This window comes from Panulirus ornatus, chromosome 1 (assembly GCF_036320965.1).
Source record: "Panulirus ornatus isolate Po-2019 chromosome 1, ASM3632096v1, whole genome shotgun sequence".
Taxonomy (NCBI): Eukaryota; Metazoa; Arthropoda; class Malacostraca; order Decapoda; family Palinuridae; genus Panulirus; species Panulirus ornatus.
The window spans coordinates 71,496,524-71,522,268 of record NC_092224.1 but is presented as its reverse complement, the minus strand read 5'-3'; the positions used below and the strand labels follow the sequence as shown (position 1 = coordinate 71,522,268).

The window sequence follows — 25,745 nt, the reverse complement described above, 5'->3', positions numbered from 1 at the left end:
AAGAGGTGAGAGCAAATTACATAAGGGGAGTGGGTGAGGAATGGTACATATTTAGGGGAACAGTGATGGCTTGTGCAAAAGATGCATGTGACCTGAGAAAGGTGAGAGGTGTGCAGATTAGAAAGGGTAGTGTGTGGTGGGATGAAGAAGTAAAGTTGTTAGTGAAAGAGAAAAGAGAAGCGTTTGGACAATGCTTTGCAAGGAAGGAGTGCAAATGACAGGTCAGATGTAGAAAAGAAAGTGGCAGGAGGTCAAGAGAAAGGTGCAAGCATTGAAAGAGAGGGCAAATGAGAGTTAGGGTGAAAGAGTATCATTAAACTTTAGGGAGAATATAAAGATGTTTTGGAAGGAGGCAATAATGTGCGTAAGACAAGAGAACAAATGGAAACATCAGTGAAGGGGGCAAGTGGGGAAGTAATAACAGGTAGTGATGAAGTAAGGGGAAGGAGTAAGTATTTTGAAGGTTTGTTGAATGTGTTTGATGATAGAGTGGAAGGTATAGGGTGCTGTGGTTGGGATGGTGTGTGAAGTGAGAGGGCCATGGAGAATGGTTTGGTTAAGAGAGAAGAGGCAGTGAAAGCTTTGCAGATGAAATCTGGTAAGGCAGTGGGTTTGGATGGTATTGCAGTAGAATTTATTAACAAAGGGGTGACGATGTTGTTGATGGGTTGGTAAGGATATTCACTGTATGTGTACATCATGGTGAAGTGCCTAAGGATTGGCAGAATGTGTGCATAGTGCCACTGTAGAAAGGCAAAGGGGATAAAGATGAGTGTTCAAATTACAGAGGCATAAGTTTGTTGAGTATTCCTGGTAAATGATATGGGAGGGTACTGATTGAGAGGGTAAAGGCATGTACAGAGCATCAGATTGGGAAGAGCAGTGTGGTTTCAGAAGTGGTAGAGGATGTGTGAATCAGGTGTTTGCTTTGAAGAATATGTGTGAGAAATACTTAGAAAAACAGATGGATTTGTACGTAGCATTTATGGGTTTGGAGAAGGTATGTGATAATGCACCGAAACTACAGCTCCCTCTCCACGTCCAGGCCCCACAGAGTGTTTACACAATGAGGTATTAATAACAGCCATTTGCATCACAATCATGTATTTTAAAAGTAAAGTAATTGAAGTTATAAAAGAGTTACTTTCATTTTATCAGGTTATTTATTTTCTTCCCCAGATTTTTATTGATTTGTGATCATTGTAGGTAACCAACAGGGCAGGAACCATCACAAGTGAATCTTATGTGAAAGTTTTTGATCCTGATGCCTTTGTTGACACCAATGTTCTCATCATCGTTGGTGTTCTTGTTTTCATCCTGCTCGTCATCATGATTTTCTTCAGCAGAAAGATCTATCAGGATAGGGTAAATATTCTCTAATGCTTTTGTCCTCTCATAAACTGCATATTGCATTTACTACCTATATTAGTGACTGGAATCAGGAGTACAGTAAACCCTCAGTTTAGTGGATTACTCAAGGGTAGGGGTGTCTGTTGATGCTGAAAGTCCATTGAATCGAGAATGTAACCGATGGGTCATTTTTTTTATACAGTATGCAGTTCACACGCTTTCTTTTAACTCCTCTATCTCTTGATGCCATTTTGAATTAAAAGGATTGTAAAATTATTTGATAAATAAAGTCTGAATAGCCATTGTCCTAAAGCATCAAAGATTTGAATACCTGTGTATACACTAAACATTTACAGAGGTGTTAATTTCATCATTAGATAATTTACTGAACTTTTGTAAATTACAGAAAGACTTTGTGACATCAACACATTTGGCTTCCTTGTTAGAGCACACAAAACTTAATCTGTATCCTAGAACATACTAAGAATCCTTTTCCAGTTGTTAATTGGATAGGTTTATCACAAAGGAAGGGTTTGTGTTCTTAGTCCAATCACAGTTTTATAGAGTTAAACCCAAACCTCCCCTTGACACCAAGAGCCGTTTAGTTCTCCTTTTTAGTAATAATTTTACATTACTTCCCATGTAGCTTTAATCCTTTAATGTGAATGGTCTTCAGCAACAACTGTACTTTAAAGGACATCTTAAGCAGGAACTCATCAGAAAGTTCTGCAGGCTGTATTTGTAGAGGACCATGTAAAAATTGTGATATGTTTTTTGTTGGGCAGAATGGGAAGGATTTTTCTGTTAGACTTGAGCAACATGAATTTAGTATAAGAACAGGACAAGAATCAAATGCCTTGTTTAATCAGTTGAATATTATGATCATTGTACTGACTGGAGTAATGCCATCTCAGCTATTAACTCTAACTCCTGTACCACAGGAAATATATTTGAATCTTCTATTATTCAATACATATTAATATTAGTGAAGGTCTTTACAAATTAGATAGCTTTATTGTTGTTAAAATTTGTAAACAGTTCCCTTTCTTGTCTACATAATGAATTTTATGATATGCATGTTGCCAGACTTGAATGCACCCAACCTCCATTAGGGTAGTCACTTATTTACCGAATGGTATCCTAGCTATGTCTCTTCCTTGTATATCAACTGACTGTGATATTTCCTTCTTGTATCTACCCTGATGATGTGATCATTACAAGAAAGTACATTTGGAAACTTATCATGTTTCGTTTCTCCATGGATTAGAGGGGAAGATTTATTTTTTTTATACATATTCGCCATTTCCTGCATCAGCGAGGTAGCGTTAACAGAGGACTGAGCCTAAGAGGGAAAATCCTCCCTTGGCCCCCGTACTCTGTTTCTTTTATATTTATACATTCATTTTGCTTTGTCGCTGTCTCCCGCATTTGCGAGGTAGCGCAAGGAAACAGAAGAAAGAAATGGCCCAACCCACCCCCATACACATGTATATACACACACGTCCACACACGCAAACATACACACCCGTACATCTCAATGTACACATATATATACACACACAGACACATACATATATACCCATGCACACAATTCACACTGCCTGCCTTTATTCATTCCTATCGCCACCTCGCCACACATGGAATACCATCCCCCTCCCCCCCATGTGTGCGAGGTAGCGCTAGGAAAAGATAACAAAGGCCCCATTCGTTGGAAAAATAAAAACTGTAGGGGAGGATTTCCAGCTTCCCGCTTCCTCCCCCTTTTAGTCGCCTTTTACGGCATGCAGGGAATATATGGGATGTATTTCCTGTGTGGCGGGGTGGCGACAGGTGTGGATGAAGTCGGCAAGTGCGAATATGTACATGTGTATATTTGTATGTGGCTGTGTATATGTATCTGTATGTTGATATGTTTATGTATGTATATGGGTGTTTATATATATATATATATATATATGTATATATATATATATATATATATATATATATATATATATATATATATATATATATATATATATATATATAGGAGCGGGGGGATGGAAATCCTCCCCTCTCTTTTTTTTTTCATTTTCCAAAAGAAAGGAACAGAGGGGGCCAGGTGAGGATATTCCAAAAAAGGCCCAGTCCTCTGTTCTTAACACTACCTCGCTAACGCGGGAAATGGCGAATAGTTTAAAAGAAGAAAAGAAGAATATATATATATATATATATATATATATATATATATATATATATATATATATATATATATATATATATATAGATATATATATATATCTTTTTCTATCTTTCAAACTATTCGCCATTTCCCGCGTTGGTGAGGTAGCGTTAAGAACAGAGAACTGGGCCTTTGAGGGAATATCCTCACCTGGCCCCCTTCTGTGTTCCTTCTTTTGGAAAATTGAAATAAAATAATGAGAGGGGAGGATTTCCAGCCCCCCGCTCCCTCCCCTTTTAGTCGCCTTCTAGGACACGCAGGGAATACGTGGGAAGTATTCTTTCCCCCTATCCCCAGGGATAATATATATATATGGAAATATATATATATATATATATATATATATATATATATATATATATATATATATATATATATATATATATATATGGAAATCCTCCCCGCTCGTTTTTTTCAATTTTCCAAAAGAAGGAACAGAGAAGGGGGCCAGGTGAGGATATTCCCTCAAAGGCCCAGTCCTCTGTTCTTAACGCTACCTCGCTAACGTGGGAAATGGTGAATAGTATGAAAGAAAAAAGAAAGATATATATATATATATATTGGAAAGGATCACAATTTTGTGTGTGATCAAGATATTCCTATGAGTCCAAGGGGAAAATGAAACACGAAAAGTTCCCAAGTGCACTTTCGTGTAATAATCACATCATCAGGGGAGACACAAGAGAGAAATATAACAGTCAGTTGATAAACATCGAAGAGACGAAGCTAGGATGCCATTTGGTAAACATGTGATTCATGTGGGATTGACATATATATATATATATATATATATATATATATATATATATATATATATATATATATTTTTTAAACTATTCGCCATTTCCCGCGTAAGTGAGGTAGCGTTAAGAACAGAGGACTGGGCCTTTTTTGGAATATCACCTGGCCCCCTCTGTTCCTTCTTTTGGAAAATTAAAAAAAACGAGAGGGGAGGATTTCCAGCCCCCCGCTCCCTCCCCTTTTAGTCGCCTTTTACGACACGCAGGGAATACGTGGGAAGTATTCTTAATCCCCTATCCCCAGGGATATATATATATATTTTTTTTTTTTTGTCGCTGTCTCCCGCGTTTGCGAGGTATATGTATATATATATATATATATATATATATATATATATATATATATATATATATATATATATATATTTTTTTTTTTTTTGTCGCTGTCTCCCGCGTTTGCGAGGTAGCGCAAGGAAACAGACGAAAGAAATGGCCCAACCCACCCCCATACACATGCCTTGATTCAATCCACTGACAGCACGTCAACCCCGGTATACCACATCGCTCCAATTCACTCTATTCTTTGCCCTCCTTTCACCCTCCTGCATGTTCAGGCCCCGATCACACAAAATCTTTTTCACTCCATCTTTCCACCTCCAATTTGGTCTCCCTCTTCTCCTCGTTCCCTCCACCTCCGACACATATATCCTCTTGGTCAGTCTTTCCTCACTCATTCTCTCCATGTGACCAAACCATTTCAAAACACCCTCTTCTGCTCTCTCAACCACGCTCTTTTTATTTCCACACATCTCTCTTACCCTTACGTTACTCACTCGATCAAACCACCTCACACCACACATTGTCCTCAAACATCTCATTTCCAGCACATCCATCCTCCTGTGCACAACTCTATCCATAGTCCACGCCTCGCAACCATACAACATTGTTGGAACCACTATTCCTTCAAACATACCCATTTTTGCTTTCCGAGATAATGTTCTCGACTTCCACACATTCTTCAAGGCTCCCAGAATTTTCGCCCCCTCCCCCACCCTATGATCCACTTCCGCTTCCATGGTTCCATCCGCTGCCAGATCCACTCCCAGATATCTAAAACACTTCACTTCCTCCAGTTTTTCTCCATTCAAACTCACCTCCCAATTGAATTGACCCTCAACCCTACTGTACCTAATAACCTTGCTCTTATTCACATTTACTCTTAACTTTCTTCTTTCACACACTTTACCAAACTCAGTCACCAGCTTCTGCAGTTTCTCACATGAATCAGCCACCAGCGCTGTATCATCAGCGAACAACAACTGACTCACTTCCCAAGCTCTCTCATCCCCAACAGACTTCATACTTGCCCCTCTTTCCAAAACTCTTGCATTCACCTCCCTAACAACCCCATCCATAAACAAATTAAACAACCATGGAGACATCATGCACCCCTGCCGCAAACCTACATTCACTGAGAACCAATCACTTTCCTCTCTTCCTACACGTACACATGCCTTACATCCTCGATAAAAACTTTTCACTGCTTCTAACAACTTGCCTCCCACACCATATATTCTTAATACCTTCCACAGAGCATCTCTATCAACTCTATCATATGCCTTCTCCAGATCCATAAATGCTACATACAAATCCATTTGCTTTTCTAAGTATTTCTCACATACATTCTTCAAAGCAAACACCTGATCCACACATCCTCTACCACTTCTGAAACCACACTGCTCTTCCCCAATCTGATGCTCTGTACATGCCTTCACCCTCTCAATCAATACCCTCCCATATAATTTACCAGGAATACTCAACAAACTTATACCTCTGTAATTTGAGCACTCACTCTTATCCCCTTTGCCTTTGTACAATGGCACTATGCACGCATTCCGCCAATCCTCAGGCACCTCACCATGAGTCATACATACATTAAATAACCTTACCAACCAGTCAACAATACAGTCACCCTCTTTTTTAATAAATTCCACTGCAATACCATCCAAACCTGCTGCCTTGCCGGCTTTCATCTTCCGCAAAGCTTTTACTACCTCTTCTCTGTTTACCAACTCATTTTCCCTAACCCTCGCACTTTGCACACCACCTCGACCAAAACACCCTATATCTGCCACTCTATCATCAAACACATTCAACAAACCTTCAAAATACTCATTCCATCTCCTTCTCACATCACCACTACTTATTATCACCTCCCCATTTGCGCCCTTCACTGAAGTTCCCATTTGCTCCCTTGTCTTACGCACTTTATTTACCTCCTTCCAGAACATATATATATATATATATATATATATATATATATATATATATATATATTATCCCTGGGGATAGGGGAGAAAGAATACTTCCCACGTATTCCCTGCGTGTCGTAGAAGGCGACTAAAAGGGGAGGGAGCGGGAGGCTGGAAATCCTCCCCTCTCATTTTTTTTTCTTTTTTTTTTAATTTTCCAAAAGAAGGAACAGAGGGGAGCCAGGTGAGGATATTCCACAAAGGCCCAGTCCTCTGTTCTTAACGCTACCTCGCTAATGCGGGAAATGGCAGATAGTTTAAAAGAAGAAGAAAAGTATATATATATTGTGTGTGTGCATGTGTGTGTGTGCATGTGTGTGTGTGTGTGGGGGGGGGTGGGGTCGGGCTGCTCTTCATCTGTTTCCTTATGCTACCTTGCTGACGTAGGAAACAGCAGTTGAGTATAATAATAAAAGAATGATAAAATATTTATATTTATCATACTTTGGGCTGTCCCCCGCATTAGCAAGATAGTGCAAGGAAACAGACAAAAAATGGCCCAACCCACCCACATACACATCTATGTACATACACGTCCACACACGCACATACCTATACATTCCAACGTATACATATATATATACATACACAGACGTATACATATATACACATTCCCATATTCATACATGCTGCCTTCATCCATTCCTGCGGCCACCCCGCCACACATGAAATGGCACCCCTTCTCCCCCCATGGGCACGCGAGGTAGTGCTAGGAAAATACAACAAAGGCCACATTCATTCAAACTCAGTCTCTAGCTGTTGTGTAATACCCTCCTGCATGTTCAGGCCCTGATCGCTCAAAATTTTTTTCACCCTATCTTTTCATCTCCAATATTTTCCCAGGGAATATATATATATATCATTTCACTCCAATTTGCTTCAATCCCTTGCATCCCTGTGCATGTTCTAACCCCAGACCCCCAAAGCATCCCTTACACTATCTTTTCATCCCCTCCCTGTTCCCCTGACCTATGTATATCCTCACAGTCTTTCCTGTTCCCCTGACCTATGTATATCCTCACAGTCTTTCCTGTTCCCCTGACCTATGTATATCCTCGCAGTCTTTCCCTGCCCACTCATTCCCTCCATGTGTCCAACCTCTCCCCCATCCCCCACCCCAAGCCCTTCCACACACACACCTCTCCTTCCATCACACCTTTCCCCCTTCCCTGCACTTACCACTGAGTTTGCAAGGAATCTGTTAAAGGAGTAGATCATAGTCAGTTTCTGAGATAACCACAGAGGCATGGTCAAATGAATCATTATTTATTCAATGAAGTTATGATAACTAAGAGAATGCAGACTTTAAAAGAAAGATATGGAAAATAGTTTTAGAAGCATGTTGTTGATATCAATTCTACATAAGTAAATTTGATTCTCCCTTCTTTCACCACAGCCTCTTAATTTTCTTGCTTAACTTTACATGCTTTTTTTGTTGCAAGGGGTAATTGTGTACCATGTAAGTACAAAAGCAATTGTATTTTACGTCACAATAGAGTTAACTATGTTAGATTAGTGTTTAGCTTATATATTAAATGATTACTGTATCTCAGCTGCTAACACAATACATGTCCATGAATAAGGAAATATTATATGTAGGTTATAATCCCTTCTGATGTAAGATACAAATTTGAAAAAAAAATCATATGTAACAATGAAATATTTCCTGCAGAAAAGGGCATTAGGCCTTCGACTGAAAGAACAAAAAATGTTCATTGAAGGTGATCCTGGGAGCCTCAACCCTGAGATTGGTTTAGACCAACAAGCAGAACTTCTTCCATATGACAGCAAGTATGAGATGCCAAGAGACTCCATCATCTTTGGTAAGATTCCAACTCATTTTGAGACAACTAACATCAATAATATAGTGTGACATATTTGAAAACAGTCAGAAGGGTCAAAGCAGATTTGTTTTAAGCTCTTTTCTTTAAAACAAATTTTCAGGAAAGTCCAGTTTTCACATTTTTCTTAAGGTAACTGGAAGAACTTTTTATCATTCAAGGAAATTGATTACACAATTCCATGACCTCTTTCATAGGGTTCCTTTAGCTTCAAGGCTGCACTCATGGTAGGGGCAGGGATATGATGGACTCCTTTGGAGTGAGAGGCTCCATGGCTTGACTCTACTCTTCATCCTTTAATGATAATACAGCCCTGCCAAAGGCACCTTTTCACTCATGGTGTAAGCCCTTGCAGGAGAAATCTAGTAACATTATCCAAGTAGATGTACGGGATATACAAGAAATGTTTTTGATTAACCATGAGATTGTGATTTGCTACATTGTATGAGGGTAGAATAATCAGAATTTAGAACCCTACATTTCAATTATGTCTTACTCTTCCAGACACCGTAAAATTACAATAAATATTACATCTTTGCATGAATGTACAGTATTGTTACTAATACCCACTAGACAAGCTGCTTGGAGTAGGGGCATTTGGTCGAGTGTACCGTGCTACAGCCATCAACCTTGTCCCTGGAAAGGCTTGCACCACTGTTGCTGTAAAAATGATGAAGTCCCGCACCGACAGTTCTCAGTTAAAGGCTTTACGATCAGAAGTTAAGATCATGATCCACATTGGACGTCATGTGAACATTGTTAACCTTCTGGGTGCCTGCTCTAAAGATTTGGCATCAAAGGGTAAGTTCATCAAGATATTTTGATATTTTTCATCATTTCATCAGTATTTTGAGATTAATATCAGCCATGTGTGATTTATGTAAAACTAAAAATCTTTCATAGTTTCGTAACTGAATATATTTAAACCAAAAATAGCCAGTATGTGTAACTTCTGTTAGAAAAGATTGATCTAGAGTAACATGAGCCCAACCAAAATCTAGTCTTATTTAATATAACCTAACGTATCTATACATTGAAAGTTTTGCGGAAGATGAAAGCTGGCAAGGTGGAGGGTTTGGATGGTATTGTAGTGGAATTTATTAAAAAAGGGGGTGACTGTGTTGTTGACTGGTTGGTGAGGATATTCAGTGTATGTATGGTTCATGATGAAGTGCCTGAGGATTGGTGGAATGCATGCATAGTGCCATTGTACAAAGGCAAAGGGGATAAAGGTGAGTGTTCAAATTACAGAGGTATAAGTTTGTTGAGTATTCCTGGGAAATTATATGGGAGGGTATTGATTGAGAGGGTGAAGGCATGTACAGAACATCAGATTGGGGAAGAGCAGTGTGGTTTTAGAGGTGGTAGAGGGTGTGTGGATAGGTGTTTGCTTTGAAGAATGTATGTAAGGAAATACTTAGAGGAACATATGGATCTGGAGAAGGCATATGATAGAGTTGATAGAGATGCTTTGTGGAAGGTATGAAGAGTATATGGTGTGAGAGGTAAGTTGCTAGAAGCAGTGAAAAGTTTTTATCGAGGATGTAAGGCATTTGTACAAGTAGGAAGAGAGGAAAGTGATTGGTTCCCAGTGAATGTCCGTTTGCGGTAGGGGTGCGTGTTGTCTCCATGGTTGTTCAGATTGTTTATGGATGGGGTTGTTAGGGAGGTGAATGCAAGAGTTTTGGAGAGAGGGGCAAGTATGCAGTCTGTTGTAGATGAGAGGGCTTGGAAAGTGAGTCAGTTGTTGTTCACTGATGATAGAGTGCTGGTGGCTAATTTGGGAGAGAAACTGCAGAAGCTGGTGACTGAGTTTGGTAAAGTGTGTGAAAGAAAAAAGCTGAAAGTAAATGTGAATAAGAGCAAAGTTATTTGGTTCAGTAGGGTTGAGGGACAAGTCAATTAGGAGATGAGTTTGAAGGGAGAAAAACTGGAGGAAGTGAAGTGTTTTAGATATCTCGGGGTGGATTTAGCAGCAGATGGAACCATGGAAGCGGAAGTGAGTCACAGGGTGAGGGAGGGGGCGAAGGTTCTGGGAGCGTGGAAGAATGTGTGGAAGGCTAGAATATTATCTCGGAGAGCAAGAATGGGTATATTTGAAGGAATAGTGGTTCCAACAATGTTTTATGGTTGTGACGTGTAGGCTATAGATAGGGTTGTGTGGATGAGGGTGGCTGTGTTGGGAATGAGATGTTTGAGGACAATGTGTGGTGTGAGGTGATTTGATCGAGTAAGCAATGAAAGGGTAAGAGAGATGTGTGGTAATAAAAAGAGTGTGGTTGAGAGAGCAGAAAAGGGTATATTGAAATGGTTTGGTCACATGGAGAGAGTGAGTGAGGAAAGATTGACAAAGAGGATATATGTGTCAGAGGTGGAGGGAACGAGAAGTGGGAGACCAGATTGGAGGTGGAAGGATGGAGTGAAAAAGATTTCGAGTGATTGGGGCTTGAACATACAGGAGGGTGAAAGGAGTGCAAGGAATAGAGTGAATTGGAACAGTATGGTATACCTGGGTCAACGTGCTCTCACTGGATTGAACCAGGGCACGTGAAGCATCTGGGGTAAACCATAGAAAGTTTTGTGGGGCCTGGATGTGGAAAGGGAGCTGTGGTTGTGGTGCATTACACATGACAGCTAGAGACTGAGTGTGAATGAATGTGGCCATTGTTGTCTTTTCTTAGCACTACCTCACACATGCGTGGGGGGAGGGGGTGTCCCATTTCATGTGTGGCGGGGTGGTGGCGGGAATGGATGAAGGCAACAAGTATGAATATGTACATGTGTATATATGTATATGCCTGTGTATGTATACGTATGTATATGTTGAAATGTATAGGTATGTATATGTGCGTGTGTGGGCTCATATGTATATACATGTGTATGTGGGTGGGTTGGGCCATTCTTTTGTCTGTTTCCTTGCGCTACCTCACTTATGCGGGAGACAGCATCAAAGTATAATAAATAGATATATTAATGTCTTTACGTTGTTAAAATCCAAATAAGAGATGGCTCTCTGGCCATCTCTCCTACTTACATATGTATACTTATGTATATCTCTCTTTTTAAACCAGGTATTCCCAATCACCAGTCGTTTTTCAGCACATAACTCTACAAGCTATTCACCATTTCCATTTACAACACTGAACACCCCATGTACACCAATTATTCCCTCAACTGCCACATTACTTGCCTTTGCATTCAAATCACCCATCACTATAACCCGATCTCGTGCATCAAAACTACTAACACACTCACTCAGCTGCTCCCAAAACACTTGCCTCTCATGATCTTTCTTATGCCCAGTTGCATATGCACCAATAATCACCCATCTCTCTCCATCCACTTTCAGTTTCACCCATATCAATCCAGAGTTTTTTTTCTTACACTCTATCACATACTCCCACCATTCCTGTTTCAGGAGTAGTGCTACTCCTTCCCTTGCTCTTGTCCTCACACTAACCCCTGACTTTACTCCCAAGACATTCCCAAACCACTCTTCCCCTTTACCCTTAAGCTTCGTTTCACTCAGAGCCAAAACATCCAGGTTCCTTTCCTCAAACGTATCTCTCCTTTTTTCTCATCTTGGTTACATCCACACACATTTAGACACCCCAATCTGAGCCTTCAAGGAGGATGAGCACTCCCCGCATGACTCCTTCTTCTGTTTCCCCTTTTAGAAAGATAAAATACAAGGAGGGGAGGGTTTCCAGCCCCCCGCTCCCGTCCCCTTTAGTCGCCTTCTATGACACGTGAGGAATGTGTGGTATAAAATCCAGAAAGTGTGCAATATGTTTAGGTACATTTAGAACAAAGACACAACTTGAGATAACTATATTATCATGTAAATGTATTAGGATTCGTTCTGCCATCCAGGACACTGTGCACAAACCTTCACCCCTCTCATATCAATATGTAGTAAAATACACGACTTTTTTTGAGTATTTTCTTCAGTAACGTATGATACATAGGTGTTCTTTTCTTTAAGGGAAAAACATTTGGAGTCTTAATTTTTTTTGTGCATCAGAAATTAACTTTTCATAAAGAATACAGTGAAAGGATTAAATCACCTTGCTGCCTAAACCCAGTTACCTTTGACATTTCCTGTTATTTTGGCTGGAATCAAGACACAAGGGTTAATATGTCAGCCTATAAATATCAAGAAAAAAAAGATAAATAAAGGACATGGAAGAGAGAGATATCACTCACTGGTGAAGGAGAAATGTGTCAGGTGAAATTGAGAGGCAAGAAAATGCAGTAGACAACAAAGAATTACAGGACATGGTAAGAGTGTTAGAGGAGATAAAGTATACATGGAGAGTATGGTATATGAAAAATGCGTTTCATAGATGAAAAGCATGCTGGAATTCCTTGATCTAAGTAAGTATAATGAAAATATTTATTCCTATTTTTAGGTGAACTTCTCTTACTAGTGGAATATTGCAAATATGGCAACATTCTCGATTACATGCATCGTCATCGAAAAGAGTTCATAAATCAGATTAATGATGATGATAAAATCGATCCATCAATCACTGACCAACGGATGAGGCAACGCAGTGGATCAGGATCAAGGTACATTGCTATAAGATTTAACTTTAACATTGTATGAATTTCCTGTATATTTCATTTTAGTAATACTTAAATGAATTGATCACTATTGTACAGTCATTATAGTTTACCCACTTCTTGATACTTATGTTTATGAAAATAATAATTTGGGCATTTTGGGACTGCTTTGAGGATATCTTGCATTTTGAACTCATTTTAGAACACATGATAATGTCTGAACATGTAACACTATGTGGCTTACAGCTATAATGACTTATTTGTAATTACCCAGTTGTCCTGTACAAAGGGAGTTGTACAGTTGCTGGACCCCAGCTCTTGAACTTTCTTTACTGTTATACAACTTTTTAGACCATTCTATATTGTCTTCATTCACAGTTTGATGCATCAGCTATTCCATTCATTCACAACTCATCCTATACAAGTAATTTCTGTCTTTTCTTACATTTTCTATCCATGACTTTTAATTGCTTCTTCTTTGCATCTTTCAAAGAGCTTTTCACTGTTAACTTTTTCATATCAAATTGGTTCAGAAACTCGAAGGTTTGGTAATCTATAGCCTCTAACTTCCCAGCTCTTATTTCAGGTACAGTATTTATTACCTTCCTCTGGATCTTCTGCAGTAGATATTTTGTTTCTTATAGAGATGGCCACACTAGAGGTGTGTATCTAATTTAGGTGTAACATAATTTTCAAACGGTTTGTGGGGCGTCTTTTACTATGCAGTTCTAATTTTAACCAGTAGATTGTTTCCCTCCATAACAAATTTCATGTTTTTAGTATTCGGTGATAAGTTGAATACAGTGTTGATCCATGAATCTCCTCTCATAAATTCATATAGTTTGTTTCTTGCTAGTTTACAGTCACAAGGACGCCTTCTTTCACTTTGCTCTCTTTTTATGATTTCATGTTTGTCTAGGTTGAATTTCATCAACTGTGTATCAGACTTACTCAAGAGCAGTTTTCAGTCCCTCTGTAAGCAGATGTAGTATTTGTCATTTTGGGTTGTGTCATCTGCAAATATGTTCAGGTAAAAATTGAGTCATTCTGATCAAGAATAGCATTCCCTCCAAGATTAAGCCATTGGTAATCCTGGCTCAGTTGTCTTACATTTTCCACTTCAGCCCCTCTGACCCTATTGTGCTCCATTAGAATATATTTCCCAATTTGTTTCTTTATGGTTATAATCCTCCATTATGAGAACTTTGCTATTTGTGTGAAGAGCAATTCTTGCTGCCCCTGCACCATCCTGAATATTTTGTTATGCTTTTATTTTCTCTTGAATGATTGTTTTATTTCATAACAATTCTTTAGAGAATTGTGAATCATCAGTACAACATGTAAGTTTCCTGTTGTTACTTTTGCCTTACTGTATTCTAAATGGATCATCCACTAGCATATCTTGAAATAAGTTATTCTTTCCTGTAAAGCCAAATACTTTTTTTGCTCCTTTCTTTTTTCCCTACCTGCAATCATTTATCCTTCCTGAAAGATTTGGTTAGACCTTAACCCTTTAGTAAGTTTTGACTTTACCACAATAGCAACACCTGTTTGATTCCCTCAGTTACATCTTGAAACTTCAGTTCTTTCCATTTACTACTAATTTGTGAGCTTTCATAAGCATTTCTTTTAGTCCTGTTTTTTACTGCTTGATATACCTTGGCCTGCCTGTGCTAGTGGTAGTGCTACTCTGCTCTCTTACCTCTTTCAGTGTACCCCATCGCTGATAGTTCTTATCTGTATTTCTTTTGTAGCTACCCTTTTGTCTTTGCTGTAATCCAAAAATCATCAGTGACTTAAGTTTTTCTCTCTTCTTCTTCTTCTTCTTCTTCTTCCCCATTCACAGATTCTTTCAGCTATAGTTTGTCTCACTTATCACTCAAGTCCTGCAGTAGTCATTGATCATCCATGTTTTTGGTTCTTTCTAAAATCATCATTTTTTCTATTCTGCAATGATCATGGTTATTTTCCATCTTGCTAAACCTGCTATCATTTACTTCCTATAATTTCATGATAGTTTTGTCTCTAACAGGGTGTATTGACCTCTCAGTAGCTTCATTTAATAAAGTACTGTGTACCTTATATCTTTGTCTCCATATCTGTATTTCTATCAACAGTCTCTGACCTCTGCTGAATGGGCATTTCCTTTGATTGATCTATCTCATGGTCTCCCAGAGAAAAGTCTCTTGACTCTTCTTTCTGGCCCTTTCCATCACATATGCCCTCTTTCCTCTGGGAAAGTTTTAAACCCTCAAAAAACCTCTTCCAGCATCTTTCTAGTTGATGTGATGATAATTTCTTGGAAATTTCCTGCTCATTTCCCTTGCCTAACTCCATTACTGATTATGAGTTTAGTCTCATAAAGTCCTGTGTGACATCCTTGTTTAACATTCATTATAAAAGTAATTATAACTTCCACATAAATCTTTAGTCCAACACTTTTTATTTGCAGTTTTCAAAATGCATGAAACCAAACTCATATACTGTAAATGATATACTAAATGATATACTGGTAAGGAGTTTAAAGTAAATGCTGGAGTGATGCTGGTAGGCTTCTCCGTTGCATATCAGTAGTAAGGATACTTTTTTATTGTCTTTTCACTCCTCCAATCACCTTAACCCATTTGGAAAATGCTGTAAAATTATTTAAACGTGCACATGACACATAGATCAGCAATGCATCATTAAATGAGGAAGTTATGCTAATGTTATGAGGGGATCTAGTTAGAATAATTGAATGGTCTAGAAAGTGGCAAATGCCATTTTATGTTGGTATATGTCAGCTGTTGTGTGTAGAAAACCTCAACAAAAACTTAGTATGAACTGATGGATCACGTGATACAACATACCCCTTGAAAGAGGTGTCTAGAGGATATTGCCCCAAGTGATTCTAAAATTCTCCCAACACTGCAACGAAACTGTTAAGAAAGCAAATAGAGTAGTAGGATTTATAAAAAGAAAATTCATACAAAAGTAAGGATGCAATATTCCCATTATACTTCAGTCTAGTTAGATCCCACTTTGAATATGCTGTGCATTTCCTGGCCCTCCATCTAAGTAAAGATTTTTTTTAATAAAAAGTGGTGCAGTGAAGAGCAACCAAACTGATTCCATCCTCACAGAACAAATCATATGAAGACAGACTGAGATTTGAATTTGTTCTCTCTGACAAAGATGCTGTTTTGAAGCAGGATGATAGAATATTTTGAATTACTAGAAGGATTCGGCAATATTGATATAGGTTCCTTCTTTACTTTTGTGTCAGTGCCACCAACAAGAGGGAATGGATGAAATCTTGGAGGTCACCAAATTAATCTGGATTGCATGAAATATCTCTTAACATGACATTATCGATGCATGGAATAAGTTTCAGAATGTGTTTTTTAGAGTTATGCAAGTAATATGTTCAAAATTGAGCTCTGGAATTAAATAATTCAATTAACTAATCATTATTGTAGTAGGATATTATACTGTCATCCCAACTTGCACTGATCTCGCCTTGGCCATGCTGTGGTAACATATTACTGTTGATTAATCTGTTGAGCCTGCTTCAGGGGAACAAGAAGGAAATACTGTATAATCTTTCCACATGAGGAGTAATATAGATATGGTAAGTCACAAAGCTGGCACTCAAAGTTTATGTTTATCATTACCTTTTATATAACAAAGTGAAGGGATGTATGCCTTTGGTGAAGGGGTGCATAACTTTCTTTTGAATTTCTTTAAATTATTTTCTTCAGATATTTAAGCTCTGCAAGATATTTCTTCCACCTGTTTCATGTATGGTGTTTCTTGAGGTAGTGTCGGGTGAGGAGAGAGCCTTTATTCTGCTATCCTTTTAATTTACTGTTTTTAAGGGGACTAAATCTTTTACAGTTGTGTAAAGGCTAGGCCACCTCATTTGAATCATGGGGATCTGTGTGGTTGTGTATCTGTGTAACTCTCTCTCTCTCTCTCTCTCTCTCTCTCTCTCTCTCTAGTGAATTGAAAATTAAACTGCCATGCTACTGCAAGGGAAAAATTTTTGTAGAGGTCCAGTAGAGGTCAGTGTGTTGAGCACATGGGTAGTTGAGATCAGGAGGTCATATTACATGTCACATAAGGAAGGACAGGTTGACTCCCCTCCCCACCCCATCAGACAGTGACAACATGGAGGCACATTGTGGTGTCACTAGTGGGGCTCATCACACCTCGGTCTGAAAATACCCAGTCATGAAATCATGCCACCAATCTCACACAGAAACCCCTTGAAGAAATTAAATGGATTTGACATGAATATAAGATCCACCCAAAACAAAATAGCTGAGTTGTATTGTTTGGTAATCAGTGAACAAGTTGATATGATTAGTGAAATGGAAACATATCAGAACACAAATGATATGATGAGTGAGTACAATACACCAGACCAAAAATTATTTTTAAGGGATAGAGATGGTCAAGGAGGCACACCTGTGTTGTATGTAATACCTTACCTAAACCCCATTGAAATTTAGTTGACAACATCTGCTGCTCATAAACACTTGTGTGTTCAGGTTAACATAAACATTGTGTATAGATGCCTTAGTCAACCAGCAGATATTGACACTATCATGTACAAGAGATTACAACAAGGAATACAAGATAAAGACAAAGTCATTCTTGGAGTTTTTAGATCTTCCAGAAATCAATGTGAAACCTCTCAGGTGTAGAAAGGGAATCTACTAGACTTGTGAACTTTGTTCAAGAAATATTTTTCTACCAAACTGTCACCAAGCCAACGAGGGAAGCTGATATACTTGAATTAGCTCTTGCATCCCAGGAGTTCTTGGTAACTAATTTCCTTCTTGGAGAATATCTGGGCACTTATGACCATGACATGTTTAGGTTCAATGTGAATATCAAAGTCAACTCCCTTTAAAATTAGTATTATTACCCCTAACTTTAAGAGGGTGGATTTTGATGGGTTGCATGACGCATTAAAGAATCTGACCCTTGTTAGTTCATGCCCAGAGGAACTATTGGCTAATTTTGAGCATCAGTTTATAACGAACAAGATGCATTTATTCCCATGCGCAATGGAAACAATAAAACTAAGAACAAGCCTGAATGATACTCCCCAGATATTGCACAGAATTAAACTCTATGAGCTTAATAGATCAGACAATGACTAAATGTTTCAATGCAGTATAGTATATTTAGGAGAGATGGAAAAGACATAAAAAAAAAAGGCAAGAGAGAATACAAAGTGAGCTTTGCAAGAGTTAGTAATAGAGATCCTAAAAGATTTTATAGATATTATTTTATTATTATACTCTGTCGCCGTCTCCTGCGTCAGTGAGGTAGCACAAGGAAACAGATGAAAGAATGGCCCAGCCCACCCAAATACACATTTACATACATACACGTCCACACACGCACATATACATACCTATATTTTTCGACATATACATATATATACATACACAGACATATTCATATATACACATGTACATAATTCATACTTGCTGCCTTTATTCATTCCCGTCGCCACCCCGCCACACATAGAATGACAACCCCCTCCCCCACACATGCGTGAGGTAGCACTAGGAAAAGACAACAAAGGCCACATTCGTTCACACAGTCTCTAGCTGTCATGTATAATGCACCAAAACCACAGCTCCCTTTCCACATCCAGGCCCCACAAAACTTTCCATGGTTTACCCCAGACACTTCACATGCCCTGGTTCAATCCATTGATGGCACGTCGACCTCAGTATACCACATCATTCCTATTCACTCTATTCTTTGCACGCCTTTCACCCTTCTGCATGTTCAGGCCCTGATCGCTCGTAGTCTTTTTTACTCCATCCATCCACCTCCAATTTGTTCTCCCACTTCTCCTCGTTCTCCCCACCTCTGACACATATATCCTCTTTGTCAATCTTTCCTCACTCATTCTCTCCATGTGACCAAACCATTTCAAAACACCCTCTTCTGCTCTCTCAACCACACTCTTTGTATCACCACACATTTCTCTTACCCTTTCATTACTTTCTCGTTCAAACCACCTCACACCACATATTGTCCTCAAACATTTAATTTCCAACACATCCACCCTCCACCGCACAACCCCATCTATAGCCCACTCCTCGCAACTATATAAAATTGTTGGAACCACTATTCCCTCAAACATACCCATTTCTGCTTTCCGAAATAATATTCTCGCCTTCCACACAGAACTTTTGCCCCCTTCCCCACCCTGTGACTCACTTTCGCTTCCATGGTTCCATCCACTGCCAAATCCACTCCCAGATACCTAAAATATTTCACTTCCTCCAGTTTTTCTCCATTCAAACTTACTTCCCAGTTTGACTTTCCCTCAACCCAACTGTATCTAATAACCTTGCTCTTATTCACATTTACTCTCAGCTTTCTTCTTTCACACACTTTACCAAACTCAGTCACCAGCTTCTGCAGTTTTTCACATGAATCAGCCACCAGTGCTGTATCATCAGTGAAAAACAACTGACTCGCTTCCCAAGCCCTCTCATCCACAACAGACTGCATACTTGCCCCTCTCTCCAAAACTCTTGCATTCACCTCCCAAACAACCCCATCCATAATTAAATTGAACAACCATGGAGACATCATGCACCCCTGTCACAAGCCGACATTCACTGAGAACCAATCACTTTCCTCTCTTCCTACTCGTACACATGCCTTACATCCTCGATAAAAACTTTTCACTGCTTCTAGCAACTTGCCTCCCACACCATATACTCTTAATACCTTCCAAAGAGCATCTCTATCAGCTCTATGATATGCCTTCTCCAGATCCATAAGTGCTACATACAAATCCATTTGTTTTTCTAAGTATTTCTCACATACATTCTTCAAAGCAGACACCTGATCCACACATCCTCTACCACTTCTGAAACCACACTGCTCTTCCCCAATCTGATTCTCTGTACATGCCTTGACCCTCTCAATCAATACTCTCCCATATAATTTCCCAGGAATACTCAACAAACTTATACCTCTGTAATTTGAACACTCACCTTTATCCTCTTTGCCTTTGTACAATGGCACTATGCATGAGGGGTGGGATATGACCCTCAGTAAACGAGCATATGAAAGGCATTGTGTATGATTAAAGCATAGCAACAACACTGAACAGGTTTTTTAGTTCTGCTTTTACACTAGAAAGCAGAAACGTAAATTTTGAGACTGATAGAAAGTACTCTGCTGATACCAGAATATACCATGACAATTAGAGGAGTACTAACACAGGTAGATAAGTTGAAGACCAATGAATGTCCAGGTCATGATCATTTCTGTCCACTAATAATTAGAAATGTCAACCAGAAAGTTGGTGGACCATTAACCAATATTTTCAATAAATCTCTCCAGGCTGGAAAAGTCTTGCAGAATTGGATAACGTTGGACATCACTCTTATATGCAAACAGGGAAGCCACGAATTGCTTGTTATTTATCTTCCTATTAGCCTTATATCAATTTTATGTAAACTTCTGAGGTCATTTATTAGATAAAATCATAACTACCTGGAACAACACAGTCTGATCAATAATACACAGCATTGTTTTAGAAGGTGCAGATCATGCCTTACAAACCTCCTTGAATTTTATGAATTATTCAATACCCACAACAAGACAAAAGCAATAGATATTGTATTTCTGGACTTCCAGAAAGCATTTGACAAAGTCCTCCATGTCTTATTGATGCAGAAAGTCCTGCCTTGGGGATTACTGGTAAGAAATTGGATAGAAACCTGGTTACATTATAGTAGCAGAGTCGTAATGAATTATGAATCATCAGTGTGTCCACCCATTACCATTGGGGTCCCCCAGGGATTCATATTTGGGCCTATATTTTTCACCATTTATGTTAATGATACTGACATAGGGTTAAATATCTTAATGTCCAAATTTGCAGATGACACAAAGATTGGCAAAACCATATGAACTGAGGAAGATATAGGCTAAGATCACAAGAGGGTCTAAATGAAATCGCTGAATTGTCTAGAAAATGGCATAAGCCTTATAATGTCAGAAAATGTCAGCTGTTATAAGTAAGAAACCTCAACAAAAAATTTGATTATGAACTAACAGGCCTCAAGATAAAGGCCACACGTAATGTAAAGGATCGAGGGGTCACTGTCTTCAACAACTTTAGATTTGCCTAGCTTTGTAATAAAGCTGCCAAGAAAGCCAATAGGATGTTAGGATTTATAAACAGAAACTCTACATGCAAAACCATGGATGTGATATTGCCACTACACCTAAGTCTAATTAGACCACACCTTGAATATGCAGTGCAGTTTTGGGCCCCTGCATAAGTAAGGATATTCGTTAATTGGAAACAGTGCAGCAAAGAGCAACTAAACTTATTTGTTTTTGCTTAACAGACCATATATGGAGAGACTGCAAGAATTAAACTTGTTCTCCCTAAGCAAGAGGCAGTTCTGGGGCAAACTGATAAAATATTTTGAAATACTTAAAGGATTCAACATCAGTAATGGAATTTTCTTTACTGTAGTACCATGTTTACTGATGAGGAAATGGACTAAAACAAGGTCACCAAGTTGATCTCAACAATGCATATTATTTTTCTTTATCAATGGAATTTTGCATGAAATAAGCACTCAGAAAATGTACAGAGCAACACCCATGATATCTTGAAAATTAGGCTTCATCGTCACTTGTCACTTTCTAGTATTGAATATTTCATTTAATCAATCATCATAATTGTGGTCCTACATGTTACTTTCTCAACCATTGATCTCTCCCTGGCCATACTGTGATGATATACCAAAATTGATTAACCTTTTTCACTTGCTTTGAGAAATTAAGTAAGAATTACTGTATCTTTCTTCAACATCAGAAATGATATAAACGTGGTAAGTTGTGAAGCTGGAGCTCAAGTTTATCCTGGATATTGTCTTTATGATAAAAAATGGAGAAATGCATGTTGTTGGAGATGGGACGCATGACATATTCATGTTCATTCAACCTTAAAACTTTCTTAAGAATATTTCCATATGGCATATAATCCTGCAAGATATTTTTTTCTCCATGTTTTCCATCTGGAGTGTTGCCATAGGGAGTGGAGGGTGGGGAAAGAGCCTTTGCTTTGCTATCCTTTTCTTCTGCTGCTTTTATAGGGAGTGTATTTGATTTTGTCTGTTTTTGAAGTTAAATGGTCTGTGTATCTATGTAACTCTCTCTCACAGGGAATAGTTATGGCCTCAGCACTCCTTGTAATAATGATGTTGACAGTGAAGGAAAGGGAAGCATAGTAGAGATCTTTTCTCTGACACCAGGGTAAGCAAAATAGTTGAATTAGAGACTGATCAAATGGGGATACAAAAAAGCATAGAAACAATTTGCAGGTGGGAAGAGTGGGCAGAAGTGAACATTAGGATTCTGATTAAGATAAATTTGAGCAAATAAGTTATGAGTCAAGGATGGATTAGTGGTACCATATAAAGGACCAACAGGAAAAGTAATAGAAAATGGGATAAATGTAAAAGGTTTGGGTGTCATCATAAATGAGAAACAAGATTTCAGAGAGCATATTGAGAAGATAATGCTATCAAGTGATGAGTGGTATGATTCAGAGAACTTCCTCTACAAGAGATGTAAACCGATTGATGAAAATGTTTAATGTATGAATAAGAAGCAAAATTGAATACTGTTGTATTGTATAGTCACCAATGAAACAACTATATATTAACTTAGGGGAGAATTCAGAAGCCTTTCAAGAGCAAAGTTGAGGGAATGGAATATATGGATTGCCATGAGAGGCTGAAAATGCTGCAGCTATATAGCCTAGAAAGAAGAGAAAGAGATACGACAATCTACATTTGACAGCAAATTGAAGTTTTAAAAGAAAATGTGTTAAACCTGAAAACCCCTCAGTAAGGAAAATACAGAGTTGTTAAGTATTCAAGAATACCCTATTGAAAATAAATCAAGCAAAAATATAAAACAATAACCAGGAAGCAAGAATGACTGTTTAGTGTACTGCAAGATGAAATAAGAAACATGCACAGGACAGTTAAAGAAACATTTAAAAGAAAACCTGATGTGGTTGAAATCAATGCCAGATGAACCAAGAATAGATATTTATATAATGCAGGTTATAGTTGAGAAGAATAGTCTTATTTATCAAGCAAGACATACAGAACATTTCATGCTAGCCCATCCATTATTGCTAAATTCTATCATAAGTACTTGTAGGTATGAAGTTACTCACTCTGAATCTCACATTTGATAATTCATTTGCCATTCCCTGCATTCACTGGTCTGTGATACATTGCAAATTCTCTGAGGATGCTTTGTCATATCTTAAGATATACAATAATATATGGTAAAGGAAATAAAATTTTCACATAGCTTACTCAATCCTTCAGGGGCAGGACTTCACGTGGCCTCAAGTATGCCCGCTTAAGCTTTAACCAAGATGCAGTACATTACACCAATAGACAGATACCTGACTCTGAACACTCTAATCAGACTTTTTTGGGGCAACCATCATCGCCTTTACTGTCTCCTACCATGAATGGAGAAGTTCCTGGACTGTTTCGCAACAGAAATGTTTCCACCTCCTCCAGCCATCATGTTACCTCAGATATGAGCACTCTTACATATGGTAAGTGTTTGATATGTTTGAGTTTCATCTTTAGGTTGGTTATGTTGAAGACTTGTTCTGTTATATATTTATTTATCTTATTTATTTATATATTTTGCTTTGTTGTTGTCTCCCGCTTTAGCGAGGTAGCGCAAGGAAACAGACGAAAGAATGGCCCAACCCACCCATATACACATGTATGTACATACGCGTCCACACACGCAAATATACATACCTATACATCTCAATGTACACATACATACATACACAGACATATACATATATACACATGTACATAATTCATACTTTCTGCCTTTATTTATTCCCATCGCCACCTCGCCACACATGGAATAACAACTCCCTCCCCCTCATGTGTGCAAGGTAGCGCTAGGAAAGGACAACAAAGGCCCCATTCGTTCACACTCAGACTCTAGCTGTCATGTAATAATGCACCGAAACCACAGCTCCCTTTCCACATCCAGGCCCCACAGAAGTTTCCATGGTTTACCCCAGACGCTTCACATGCCCTGGTTCAATCCATTGACAGCACGTTAACCCCGGTATACCACATCGTTCCAATTCACTCTATTCCTTGCACGCCTTTCACCCTCCTGCATGTTCAGGCCCCGATCACTCACAATCTTTTTCACTCCATTTTTCCACCTCTAATTTGGTCTCCCACTTCTCCTCGTTCCCTCCACCTCTGACACATATATCCTCTTGGTCAATCTTTCCTCACTCATTCTCTCCATGTGACCAGACCATTTCAAAACACCCTCTTCTGCTCTCTCAACCACACTCTTTTTATTTCCACACAAAGCAAAATAAATAGATAATAAATATTTATTTATTTATTTTTTTCATACTATTCGCCATTTCCTGCTTTAGCGAGATAGCGTTAAGAACAGAGGACTGGGCCTTTGAGGGAATATCCTCACCTGGCCCCCTTCTGTGTTCCCTCTTTTGGAAAATTGAAAAAATAAATGAGAGGGGAGGATTTCTAGCCACCCGCTCCTTCCCCTTTTAGTCGCATTCTATGAAACGCATGGAATACATGGGAAATATTTTTCCTCCCCTATCCCCAGGGATAATATATATATATATTATATATATATATTATATATATATTTTTTTTTTTTTCCCAAAGAAGGAACAGAGAAGGGGGCCAGATGAGGATATTCCCTAAAAGGCCCAGTCCTCTGTTCTTAACGTTACCTCGCTAACGCGGGAAATGGCGAATAGTATGAAAGAAAGAAAAGATATATATATATATATATATATATATATATATATATATATATATATATATATATATATATATTGGGAGGTAAGTTTGAATGGAGAAAAACTGGAGGAAGTGAAGTGTTTTAGATATCTGGGAGTGGATTTGGCAGCGAATGGAACCATGGAAGCAGAAGTGAATCATAGGGTGGGGGAGGGGGCGAAAATTCTGGGAGCCTTGAAGAATGTGTGGAAGTCGAGAACATTATCTCGGAAAGCAAAAATGGGTATGCTTGAAGGAATAGTGGTTCCAACAATGTTGTATGGTTGCGAGGCGTGGGCTATGGATAGAGTTGTGCACAGGAGGGTGGATGTGCTGGAAAGGACAATATGTGGTGTGAGGTGGCTTGATCGAGTAAGTAATAATAGGGTAAGAGAGATGTGTGGTAATGAAAAAAGTGGTTAAGAGAGCAGAAGAGAGTGTTTTGAAATGGTTTGTTCACACGGAGAGAATGAGTGAGGAAAGATTGACCAAGAGGATATATGTGTCAGAGGTGGAGGGAACGAGGAGAAGTGGTAGACCAAACTGGAGGTGGAAAGATGGAGTGAAAAAGATTTTGAGTGATCGGGGCCTGAACATTCAGGAGGGTGAAAGGCGTGCAAGGAATGGAGTGAATTGGAACGATGTGGTATACCGGGGTCGATGTGCTGTCAATGGATTGAACCAGGGCATGTGAAGCATCTGGGGTAAACCATGGAAAGTTCTGTGGGGCGTGGATGTGGAAAGGGAGCCGTGGTTTCTGTGCATTATTACATGACAGTTAGAGACTGAGTGTGAATGAATGTGGCCTTTGTTGTCTTTTCCTAGCGCTACCTCGCGCACAT

General features: G+C 38.8%; 1 protein-coding gene across 3 annotated transcripts in view; it reads left to right on the top strand.

Annotated features, from left to right (window-relative positions):
* The window catches only part of LOC139749540 (vascular endothelial growth factor receptor 3-like), a 104,298-nt gene that overhangs the window by 48,651 nt on the left and 29,902 nt on the right, over window positions 1-25,745 (top strand). For all 3 annotated transcript variants that reach the window (XM_071663527.1, XM_071663536.1, XM_071663547.1), the window contains 5 exons: window positions 1,207-1,365; window positions 8,296-8,446; window positions 9,038-9,265; window positions 12,877-13,036; window positions 23,422-23,660. In XM_071663527.1, the coding sequence (XP_071519628.1) occupies window positions 1,207-1,365; window positions 8,296-8,446; window positions 9,038-9,265; window positions 12,877-13,036; window positions 23,422-23,660 (937 nt within the window). The remainder of the gene's footprint in view (window positions 1-1,206; window positions 1,366-8,295; window positions 8,447-9,037; window positions 9,266-12,876; window positions 13,037-23,421; window positions 23,661-25,745) is intronic.